This window comes from Leuciscus leuciscus (assembly GCF_965113295.1).
Source record: "Leuciscus leuciscus genome assembly, chromosome: 8".
NCBI lineage: Eukaryota > Metazoa > Chordata > Actinopteri > Cypriniformes > Leuciscidae > Leuciscus > Leuciscus leuciscus.
Window position 1 is genome coordinate 41,138,062 of NC_138732.1, and position 12,737 is coordinate 41,150,798.

Genomic DNA, 12,737 nt, shown 5'->3' on the forward strand with positions numbered 1-12,737 from the left:
TAGTTTCAAAAACTTGTTTTAAAAAACGTGGAGGGACAACATCTGTAAAACAGGCGGATGATTTCATTTGATCAATTATATCTTATATAAAAGATAAGGACACAGGCTCAAACTGGTTAAAGACAGCAGGGCAGGTGACAATAATAGAAGGGTCCTCAGAGGAAGGTAAAATATGTGCTCTAATATTTTCTATCTTACCTATAACATTTTTTGAAAACTTCTCACAGACATCTGGAGATGAGTAAGAACAAGTCAGTTGAGAGGTAGGCCCATTTAGTACAGCATTAATTGTACTAAAAAGAGCTTGAGGTTTGTGAGAATTCTTCAAGATAATATCAGAAAGGTATTTCGTTTTCTCCGTTTTTACAGTTTTGGTGTATTTATACCAGGTGTCTTTTAAGATGTCAAGAGACACCTGTAATCTGTTTTTCTTCCACTGTCGTTCAGCTCTCCTGCATTCTCGTCTGACAGCATGAGTAGTATCGTTCAACCATGGTTCACTTTTTGGCTTAGAACGCATAACTTTAAAAGGTGCAACAATGTCTAACACACTTTGGCAGGAAGAATCAAACAGTGAGGATAGCTCTTCGGTATTAGAACAGGAAGGGAGCATACAATTAGTTTCATCCAAACTTTGAAAAACAGTAGAAAACGTACTCGGTTACTAACGTAACCTCGGTGCTCTCTAGAAGAGGGAAACGAGTACTGCGTAAGATATCTTACGCTAGGGGAAAATCCTTTTCCGCGAGATATTGAAGCCAAAAATTATCCTTAATTTTGTAATAATGCAAAACGCGTTGCAGCAGCAATGCAGACATAGGCGAGACAGCTCGCGCGCCTATTGGCTGCTCTGCGGCAACTGCAGCAGCCTATCGAGCGAGGCCTGGCGTGACGTCAGACCCAATCAGGGCACTTCGCGCCCGCTGCGTCACGTCCCGCCGAAATGGGCGTGGTCTAGGCCTATAAATATCGCTCGCAGGCAGCTATTATCTGGTTTTTCATCATCGAAGCAACCAGAGCGTGTGCATGCACGGCAAGATACGCAGTACTCGTTCCCTCTTCTAGAGAGAACCGAGGTTACGTTAGTAACCGAGTACGTTCTCTTACGAGAGGTCTCTCGTACTGCGTAAGATATCTTACGCTAGGGGACCTAATGTAAAACGCTGTGCATGCTGAGATCTGACACCAAAGACCCAAGGGCGAAAGCCCGGGGTACATATAGTGCACAATCACTCAGGGAACTCACAGGGAGTCCGGGAAGAGGGAGGGGTGCAGCCTCACTTTTCCACATAAAGTAGCGTCGATGGGACGCGAATTTCATCATACAGACAGGGCGGGGTACGGCCTGAACTGATGGGGAAAATGTGGGTCTTACACAGTTGTTTCAAATCGATTGACGATTTGAAATCGATTTGACTGTGTTTCAAATCGATTGACTGCAAAGGCTCAAATGGCGCACCTTTCATGGCTTCCAGAACCGTAGAAAGGTCTGGGAGGATTCAGTCTCTTAGCTCCTCTAAGGAAGCGGATGACTAAATCGTTCCTTCCTATTGACTGACCAAGCGTTGTTTCTGAGAACGCTGCTATAGCCGCCACATAAACTTTGAGCGTGGAGGGGGCCCTGCCCCCATCCAACAGCTCTTGTAGGAAGGAAAGCACCTCCGTCACATCACAGTTTGTGGGTGACACACCACGGGCTGTGCACCAGCCCGAAAACACTGACCATTTCGAAGAATAGAGTCGCCTTGTAGACGGAGCTCTAGCCTGCGTGATCGTGTTTAATACTCCTTTAGGGAGTCCAACATGTACCCGTTGATGGCCCAGACATGAAGGGACCATAGTTCCGGGTGAGGATGCCAAATCGAGCCGCGGGCCTGTGAGAGGAGATCTCTCCTCATTGGTACTGGCCACGGGGCAGTACTTGCTAACTGCATCACGGCTGGGAACCAAGGTTGGTTTTTCCAGAACGGTGCTACCAGCAGTACTGAGCATCCTTCTTCCCTGATCCGTTCTATCACCTGAGGCAGGAGAGAGACGGGGGGAAAAGCATAGAGCGGGCGGCGGGGCCACACATGGGCCAGCGCGCTCCTGCTCTTGGAGAAAAATTCTTGACAGTGAGCGTTTTCTTGAGACGCAAACAGGTCCACTTCCGCTCTGCCGAATTTCTTCCACAGCAGTTGGACTGTCTGTGGGTGTAGAGACCACTCGCCTGCCGGAACATTGTTCCTGGACAGTCTGTCCGGTCCTATATTCAAGATCCCTGGCACGTGCGCTGCTCTGAGCGAGCGCAGGTTGCACTGAGCCCATACCAGGAGGCGTTCTGCCAGCCTGTACAGTTTCTCGGATCTGATGCCGCCCTGGCGATTTATATAGGACACCACAGACATGTTGTCCGAACGGACCAAGACGTGGTGACCTTTTATTTGGGGACAAAAACGCGTCAGCGCGTTGTCTACTGCCAGCATTTCGAGGCAGTTTATGTGCAGGAGCTTCTCCCGTTCTGACCACTGGCCGAAGAACGGTCTGCCCTCGAGCAGCGCTCCCCATCCCGAGGTGGACGCGTCCGTGGACACCACTTTCACCCTCGAGGAAGTCCCCAGGCTTACACCTGATTGGTACCAGTCGTTCGCTTTCCAGGGTTTCAGAGCTGAAACGCATTTCTGATTGACCCTGAGGCGAAGCAAACCGGGTGCCCACGCTTCGCGTGGGACTCGCGCTTTCAGCCAAAACTGCAGCGGGCGCATACGGAGCAGACCCAGCTGGAGCACTGACGATGCTGAGGCCATGAGACCTAGCATCTTCTGAAATCTCTTGAGCGGGACAGACGCGCCGCAGCGAAAAGAGTTCGCTGTGCGTCGAATGTCTACCGCGCGCTGTTGTGATAGTCGCGCTATCATGGATAGTGAGTCCAGTTCTGTGCCCAGGAAAGATATTTTCTGACTGGGTGACAGGGAGCTCTTCGCCCAATTGACACTCAGACCCAAATCCTCGAGGTGATCGAGTAAAATGGTCGTGTGTTCTATGAGCACTGCGCGAGATTGCGCTAGAATCAGCCAATCGTCCAAATAGTTCAGCACTCGCATGCCTCTCATTCTGAGGGGTGCGAGCGCCGCATCCATGCACTTCGTAAATGTACGGGGTGCTAGGGACAAACCGAACGGCAGGACTGTGTACTGATATGCCTGGCCCTCGAAGGCGAATCTCAAATATCGCCTGTGACGTGACGCTATCTGTATTTGAAAATATGCGTCTTTCAGATCTATTGACACAAACCAATCTCCTTGGCGAATCTGCACAAGGATTTGCCTGGTCGTGAGCATCCTGAACTGTCGCTTCACAAGCACTTTGTTCAGTTGCCTTAGATCTAGTATGGGTCTGAGACCCCCGTCTTTTTTCGGTACCAGGAAGTATCTGCTGTATAGCCCTCCTTCGCTCTGATCTTGAGAGAGAGGCTCTATGGCCCCTTTGCTCAATAGTTTCGTCACTTCGGCTCGAAGTAGATGTGCTACTTCTGTTTTTACCGTGGTCTCGACGCGCGCCACATAGCGGCGAGGGCGTCGGCGAAACTGCAGCGAATAGCCTCTTTCTATAATGTTCAGCACCCACTTCGAAACCCCGGGTAGCTTTGCCCATGCGTCTGCATGGATAGCTAGGGGTTGAATACGAAGCGCGCTCCGCTCGCTCAGCGATGGAGAAGCTTCGGTGTGCTGTAACACAAGCGTGTCGCTCGTGACATTTGAGGCATGGGGCGCGCTGATGACAGCGGGCAGATTGCCCGCGCTCGACTCCTCTGCGGTGTTTAACCGCGAGGGGAGGGCTGGGCGGTTCCCGTGGGAACTGTCATGTCTATGTGTGGATGTGGGCGCGGGACAGCGGGCACATTTATCACACCGAAAGCATCGTTCGCTTGCGTGAAGCGAGTGCACGTTGGTTTCGTTTTTACAGAAACCGTGAGACATGCATAACGTGGTGTTAGTGGGCACTGGGTAGTGGGCACGTTCACCATGTTTGAAGCGCAACCGATCTGAGTCGGTTTTATGTGCGCGAGCCCTGTGTGACAGGCTGTGCTTGTGTGTAGGGATGGGCACTGGGCAGTGGGCATTCTTACTACACATGAAACACCATCGGCCGTGGCCGGGACACCAGAAAATACACTCTTTTGGGGATTTATCTGGGTAGCCGTGAAAACGGCATTTGTGTGCAGGCAAGCGGGTGACAGAACCGACTCAGAACACTGGAACAGTCACATTTTCTGGAACTGGACGAGCGAATAGCTTTGGTGTGAGTCCGGCTGCAGCGGGACTGGAACACCGTCGTTTTCCTAGCTGTGCAAGGACGACTTCGGGGCCTCGGGCTTCACCGTGATCCTAGGTCGCGAGCCACGTCCTGTGGGGCGGCGACCGGATGAGCGGGAGCGCGGTCTCGCGCTTCTGGCCTGGCGGCGCTGTGAAGTGGAGGCAGTGGACGGTGGCTGTGGCTGTGAGCTCTGAGCAGACGGTTTCGCACGGCCTGCTGCAGAGCTGGAGCGCTTCGGGAGGAAGTGCTTCATAGCCTGAGACGCTTTCTGTACCTCTGCGAATCTCTCCGCGAAATCCTTGATGGAGGATCCAAAGAGGCCTGTGGCGGAAAGCGGGGCGTCGAGGAACGCGGTGCGTTCAGACTCGGCCATTTCCGAGAGCGTCAGCCAGAGATGTCTCTCAGACACGGTGAGAGAAGCCATAGTCCGTCCAATGGCTTGTGCTGCGGACTTAGTAGCACGAAGAGCGAGGTCCGTGGCACTCCTTAAGTCCGGCACGCAGATCGCGTCAGGTCCTTCCTCATCCAACTTACGGAGGAGATCGGCCTGGAAGATCTGGAGCGTTGCCATGGTGTGCAACGCTGACTCAGCTTGCCCGGCGGCGGAGAAAGCGCGGCGGAGCAGGCTTGACGTCGTGCGGCAAGCTTTAGAGGGTAGGGCCGGCTTAGCGCGCCGTCCAGCGGAGGGCGGGCATAAGTGGGCCGCTATCGCCTCTTCAACCGGCGGCAGCGAGAGGTATCCTTTGTTCTTGGCATCGTCAACAGCGGAGAATGCCAAAGAAACAGCAGGACGCACTCTAGCAGAATAGGGGGCGCTCCAGGACTTGGCGACTTCTTTGTGTAACTCAGGAAGAAAGGGCGCCGGTCTGGACGCAGGCGAAGCGCGCTCCCCAGGCAGGAAAAATCCATCCAGCCGGTTGTGAGCGGGCTGCTCAGGCGAAGACCACTCGAGGCCGAGGCTCGCCGCGGCCTGTGCGAGTACTCGCATGAGTTCCGTCTCAATGGAAGCTCTCTTGCCTGACGACGTGCGGGCAGGGGGTGCGGGGTCCTCAGAGCCCGCCCAATCCTCACTGCCTGACACCAGGATAGAGCAGGAATCATCCTCTCCCAGCAGGGCTTCCTCATCCGCGATATCAACGGAAGCGGCGGCAGACGGCGGCCGCTGTCCGTCAGGAAGCGAAACAGAAGAAGCCGGGGAAGCAAGCGGGCGAACCGGCGAGCTTTGGCGGCTGAGGGAGGGTTCCGGGGCCCGCTGGGCACGGCGCTTTTTACGGCGCGACGCCGCGGCGGGCGGGGGAGCAGTCTCGGTGAAGACGGCTAGGCGAGTCCTCAGAGTCGCCATTGCCATCAGCTCGCAGTGAGGGCATCCGCCGTCAGCGAGCGCGAGAGCTGCATGTTCCTCACCCAGGCAGGAAACGCAGATCACGTGGCGGTCCCCGTCGCTGAGTGTGGCTCTGCACGAGCCGCAGGAAGGCATCTTTAAAAAGACGCTAGCTCTTTTAGAAATGTGTGTCGCGGCGGCGACACACACACACAGAAATACAGTGTAATAAAAGAGAAGGATATAAGCGCCGGAAAGCGCAGCAGGAAGGCAGGAAGGCGGCGCGGCCAGCGACTTCAGTGACTCGTCCCGCTGAAGGTGCTCTCTCTCGACGGCGCGGCTTCTAATCCAGCTCCAGCGATGCGTGTGCTTCGCTTGAAGGATGAAAAATCAGATAATAGCTGCCTGCGAGCGATATTTATAGGCCTAGACCACGCCCATTTCGGCGGGACGTGACGCAGCGGGCGCGAAGTGCCCTGATTGGGTCTGACGTCACGCCAGGCCTCGCTCGATAGGCTGCTGCAGTTGCCGCAGAGCAGCCAATAGGCGCGCGAGCTGTCTCGCCTATGTCTGCATTGCTGCTGCAACGCGTTTTGCATTATTACAAAATTAAGGATAATTTTTGGCTTCAATATCTCGCGGAAAAGGATTTTCCCCTAGCGTAAGATATCTTACGCAGTACGAGAGACCTCTCGTAAGAGAACTGTGCAGCCGTGAAAGAGAAACACAACATCGCCGAGCTGCTCTACTCGGTTTAGAATAAGGGAGAGAGATCTCAAATAATACAGGCATGTGATCAGAAAAAGACGCTTCACAAATTTCAAGATTACAGATTTGTAAACCACATGATAAAACAAGGTCTAATGTGTGTCCATGCATAATAATGTGCATATTTACAGATTTTAAGATAATGACGACAGGAGTGAATGAGTTGAAATATTATTGAGAGATGACAGAAGTGTTGCCGTTTATGATAGATATATCCAGAAACATATATGTTTCCAAGGTGCAAGATCTATGGTCTTGTTTATGGAATGTGATACCGGTTTATTGGAAATTGACAATTTAATTAAATTCTTATTTTATTTGGGAAATATAAAATACATAAAGCAAAGTACGTCAACTGTACCGAATGGTAGACAGTTTTCCACTGACTTAAAGATCTTTCACAATTCCCTAACCTCAATAGAGGACAATTATAAAGTTGTTAAGACATACAGGCTGTTGAAAAAGATAGCTTATGTTTTAGATGTATGATTTTGATACAAGATGCAACATTTTGATTTCACTGTTTTATAGATTCCAGTGTTTTTATGGCTCTGTATTCCCCTATTGTTAACTCAATAAAAAATGTTTCAGCCTAAATTCTATCTGTTCATCATCAATATATATATATATATATATATATATATATATATATATATATATATATATATATATATATTTAAAGTGGCGTTGATATAAGAATGGCTGTATTTCCTTGTTGCTTGAAACATTGTTGTTAGTCATAATTACTTGGATCCGCATCGCAAGTCAATCAGCAATTGTAATTCAGTTTCCATTTCTAGACATGCCCCTGTGTCTGTGTATGCTGTGTCTCTTCATATTCTACGCAGATTTATGCCAGTAGAGATCCACTTCCTGTAGAGTTTAGGTGTAAGAGGTGTATTCATAACAACAACTTGTAAACGTGGAATTTTCTGAGAGCTCCTACTTGTACCATGTGATCGCTGTACCACCTGACCATTTTGTCATTGATAGTGTTGCCATAGAAACACTCAATCTTCTAATTATGTCATCTGGGTGACCGCAGTACTCCACTCCTCCAAACCTAATCAAACACACCTGAGCAAGCTAATGAAGGTCTTCAAGATTAGGCTACTAGAAAGCTACACGCAGGTGAGTTTCATCAGGGTTGGAGTTACCCAGACTTCCTTGGATCTATAAATCTTTGGAAAGCACTTTATGTTAAGGGATTCAGCAACACATGTTTTCAGTGTAGTTTTGTGTGCCTCGCTGTTCCTACTGACTGACTAATTCAGCGCGTTTTCCAGTAGAGTTGATTGTGAGATCACAGGTCGAGAGGATGACAGCTCGAGTGTACTGCTCGTTGAGTGTTGTTTTATTGTGTCTGTCTGCATCTTTGAGCACAAACCATGCTGGAGGCATAGGTGAGAAGATCTTTTAGCTTCATTACACCACCTGAAGAAATGCATAAATAAACGCCTTACAAAATATGATGTACAGTACAATTAGTTGTAATAGTAAACTTATGAACAACATATTGATGGATGTCTTCTTTCTGCATTGTGCTTCTATAACACACCTCACCAGTAGTGGGGTAGGTTGTAATGGCACTCTGTGTCTTTGAAACTAATTGTCAGGTTAGTTATAAATGGTATTTCTACTTGATTTGAAGCTGATAAATGTATGAATATTTTCAAGTTTGAGACGCACACTGCGAAACCCCTGACTTATAAATACTGAAACTATTACAACAACACTCATGTGGTGTCTGGTAAAGCTGATGATCGTGCTGTGGAGGATGTACTTGTGATCGAGACTGCTCTGGAGGACATTGTTAATTAAACTGAACTAAATGTGAAACTATAAAGTAGAAAGACTGAACTAGTATTTTCTTGTAAAACCTACTCCGATCTTTGACCACTTTTTTCATATCACTGAATGCTGAAAGTCTCATTACTGTATGTTTCTGTCATGTGTCTCTATCACAGAAAAGCCAGGACAGTGTCCAAGCACAAAATCTGGAGGAGGAAAGTGTGCTGAGTTGTGTTCCTATGATAGTGACTGTCCGAAACATGAGAAATGCTGCAGCAATGGATGTGGACGTCAGTGTATGGCTCCATTTACAGGTATTTATGTTCTATTAGTGTTTGAGTCAGCCTTCTCGTTATTTCAGTTGTACAACTTGCTGTTCATGCTTTGTGTGTTTTGTGCTGTACATCTAAGACTGAATGTTGTTAAACGGACTGACTAAAGCTGACTATCTGAATCCATGCAGTGAAGCCTGCAGCTGAACCGGCAAAGCCTGCGGTGTGTGCCGAAAACTGCCAAAAAACTCACCCTGATGCCCCATGTTCTGGCCCTAAGGGGGGTCATCCAGTGAAGCCTGTGGCCGAACCAGCAAAGCCTGCAGTATGTGCTGAAAACTGCCAAAAAACTCACCCTGATGGCCAATGTCCTGGCCCTAAGGGGTGTCCTCCTGGCCATAAAGAATGTGGCCATGCATGCAGTTAACGGTGTTGATTTTTACCACTGATGTATGGGATGTTTTTCCTGTTTAACAAATAAATCGCATACTTTAAGTCTCTATTTATTTTTATTTGCCTGAAGAGTTTAATTTTATATTGCAACAGCTGTTGCCCAAAGTGGTTCACAATAACTAAACCCAAATAACAGTACAGAGAAAAAAAAAAAAACAGACAAGGTAATGATCAAACGCCCATCATGAAGATGCCCAGGAAGTCTGAAAAGATATCAGACTTATCTGGTAATATCTGCTTATCTTATAATATCTGCTTATCTGGATGATTTTCTTATGCGCTCAGTCACATAAGTGTGTAAGAGATCACCACGTCCTCCTGTTCCACCAGTCCAGGACTGCAAAAGGTGTGGGGAAAGCAGTCATTTGATACCAGCTCGCTTTTTTTTATCAATGTAAAAGAAACTCATAAATACTCTGTTGACTTTGATTTTCCATAGGAGTTTCATACATCAATCGATTCTGTTAAATGTGTATTATTTTTGTATATACTCACAATAAAAACAAAGTGTTGTGCTTTTTGCCAAATAAAGAAAAATAAACACGAAGCGAGTTCTGCCTTCTCTCTGCCAGTGAAGTCCATTCTGAAACGCGTCCGAAAATGAACAATAACTGAGCGAATACTCAGTCAAACAGGCATACAGACACACAGGCATGAAGCTTGAATTCTCTTCTTTTAAATGAAGTAATTTATATAAAAAACAAATATTCTCATCTTGTGAAATCTGTATTAAAAGAGAGCGATTCCAGTCGAGCTCATTTCAGCTCATTACGTTTTAATCGGCCCCGCCCACGGAGAGCGCGCGCTATTCAAACGCAAATGACTGAGACGATCCCATACAAACTGTGAACGCCCACATATCAGCTCGAGAAAACACATCAAGTTTATTCAGATAAGTGTACTTGTCTACACTGTCTCGCAGCGCTGTGAGGAATAATAATAATGGAAAACTTACCTCAGAAGTGCTGGTATTTCGAGGAGCAACGGATGGAATAATGTAGTAAGTTTTTTTTTTCATTCTCAAGTAAATCGCGTTTCTGTGTGAATGAATGAACGGCAGAGATGCGCTGTTTACCACAACTCGCAAAAAGACGGTTTAAATTTGAATTGCGTTTCTGTGTGTGAATGAATGATCTGCTTTTAGCAAACTATTTTGCTATACTGAGTAAAATCGATTGAAATATGTTGAAATAAAATGTATTTGTATAAGCAACGTATTAAACTGCAAATTAACATTTATATTCCTTATAATAAAAACGAAAGACCTATTTTACAGACAAATGAAAGACAACATTTCGTTGATTAGTTTTGGATAGATTACACATTTTTACTGTAAAATATCTGCCACCTCAAATAAGCTTTTGTTTGCCAATTTTTGCTAATATGTTAAATATAGTATGTTTTGTCAATGTAGGCTATATTCGAAGTAATGAATCCTTAACTTTGAAATATGTATGATAAAATGTATCCTTTAGTTTTTACAAAGAAAGATTACACTTCAATTGTTGTTGTAATTGTAACCTTTTTAATAAAAAAATATATATTTACAAGGTAGATGTAAACAAATTTTAAAAGGTAAATATAAGCATTTTCTTTAAATAATTTTTATTGTGTTTTATTATTGACAAATTTGGGCAGAGGATACATATTCCAAAACTGAAAATACAGTATGAGAATTAACTGCACAATTAATAGACATGTTTTCCTTGGATATTATACAATTTGCAAGCAAAATTTGTAAAAAAATAAATAAAAAATTGACATGCTTCCAACTGTGAACCAATTTGGTAGAATATATATATATATACTGTATATATATTGCTCTTGCATTCTTTCTTGTGGCTATAGGTGACACACCTGAATGAATGGCTCATTAAGTATGCGGGCCCCATTGTCTCCTGAGGTGTGAACCACTACATATGCATGATGCTGTTGAATGGTTGACGCCCCTTGCGCATATTGCCTTTACAAACAAAAAGTGTTTTACAAGATTTAAATCAATGTATTGTGTTATGTGAATGATAAGGGCAGGATGATTTTCACATCATTTTGAAGAAAAAACTCTAGGCAAAGACATCAATTAGTCAAAAGTCTTATTGACACGTATTTAGTATGTGTTTTGTGGCCTTATTTCAGAAACTTTAGTTTTTAGTTTTTTCAATAACCATGCATAAACATTATTCTCTCAAAAATACAAACATGTACATGCATGTTGCTCACATATTATGGTAGCCCTGTTTGTGCTAAATAGAGTGTAATTATACCTTTGCCATTAATATGTTTATAAGCAACTGAAAAAAGCACAATTGTCAGGGCATGTCAGAACATCTCAAGGACCCCAAAAACCCCTCAGACCTCAGAGGGTTAAGGGCTCATTGTACAAGGGGTATGGCTACCTCAGGGCAGTGTTCAAGAGGATTTCGGTATGAGATATTTGTGCAGTGGCAAGCTTGTAGAATTGAAATAATCCAAGATATTTGAAACGAACAAAGACATTTGCTTGACTGTTTTTCTACCCCCTCTTTCCAACACAAGGGCCATTTGGAGTTCCCACAGATAGTGATCAAAGCCTATAGGCCAATATGTGTGTACTTTGGGGGTCGATGAATTGTCACACCTTTAGTATGGTGGGGGAAGTGTAATTATCTGATTGGTCAGTTTGAATGTCTCACAATTGGGTTTTAGTCACATGGTCGGGAAAGGATAAAAGAAGATTGAAACTGTTGCTCTGTCTCTTTTATGCTCTGGCTCTCTTCTTCTCTGGATCCCTTTCTTGGGGCTCTCTCTCTTTACATCCTCTTTTCTCTTACTCTCTCCCTCTATCTATCTCTCAGGAAACATTTACATGCTGGGTAAGATTAATGGTATAAGTTATCATCATCTCATACATCTATTTTGTAACTATTTTAAGTGTAACCATAACCATATTTTGTCATTAAACCTTTTCATTTACAAATAATGTGCTAACTAGTTTTGATTTGATATTGACTTTGAAGTGCTACATATTGCAATGCAATATTGTCACTCTCTATAGCAATGCTCTCCCACATATTAAGCTATTGTAACTGCGCTTATTTCCGTCAGTGGTATAAGTGGCAGTGGGTGGAATAGACATGAAACGTACAGTTTTCTACCATATTGCTGACAACTTTTTTTTAGTCATTCGGCAGTCTTGCAGCTTGAACCTCTGCAGGAATTCCACCCTTACAAGCTGGACTGGTGTTTGGTGTTTTATGCCCCCAACGGCGCCTTCCAGGCAGCGAGGGGATGGGTAGGTTTAAGGTTGAGGGTAGGGTTAGCTGCCTCTAAGGAGCCATTGGGGGCTTAAAACACCATCGAGCAGCTGGACTTCCCCTCATACATTTGTCAGATTTTACTGTCTGGATGTCACTGCAACCTCTATTACCCCTTTTCCACCAAGGCAGAGCTGGTGCTGGTTCGGAGCCAGAGCCTAGGTTCAAATCGGTTCTTTGGTTTTCCACACGCAAAGCACCAGCTCCGAACCAGGCAAAGTGGTTCTTAAGTAGCACCAAATCATTGCTGGTCTAGAACAGAGCCAAGTAAGAACCGCTTGCGTCAGAGACTGGGGGCGGGGTTACCGGGACCAACAAGACGAATAGAAACTTGTGACCGCCATTTTTAAATAGCAGCTAGTCGAGCTAATAGCAGCTCGATTATAATATCCGTCTATGTAAGTTACGGCGAGCTGCACGAACGCGTTGGATTCGCCGTGTTTGGATGCCGATTTATTTTCGCAAACCCATGAGCATCCATAGTAACGCAATGTCTATTATTGTTGATGCCTTGTTCGAGATGCATCGGAGCAGCGTGGACCG

At 45.8% G+C, this 12,737-nt stretch overlaps 1 protein-coding gene across 1 annotated transcript in view; it reads right to left on the bottom strand.

Moving 5' to 3' along the window:
- Positions 1-1,580: 1,580 nt before the first annotated feature.
- Positions 1,581-12,737, bottom strand: part of LOC309504976 (uncharacterized protein) — a 71,700-nt gene continuing 60,543 nt past the window's right edge. The window contains exon 2 of the mRNA XM_082178305.1: positions 1,581-3,468. Within this exon, the coding sequence (XP_082034431.1) occupies positions 1,779-3,468 (1,690 nt within the window). The 3' untranslated portion in view covers positions 1,581-1,778. The remainder of the gene's footprint in view (positions 3,469-12,737) is intronic.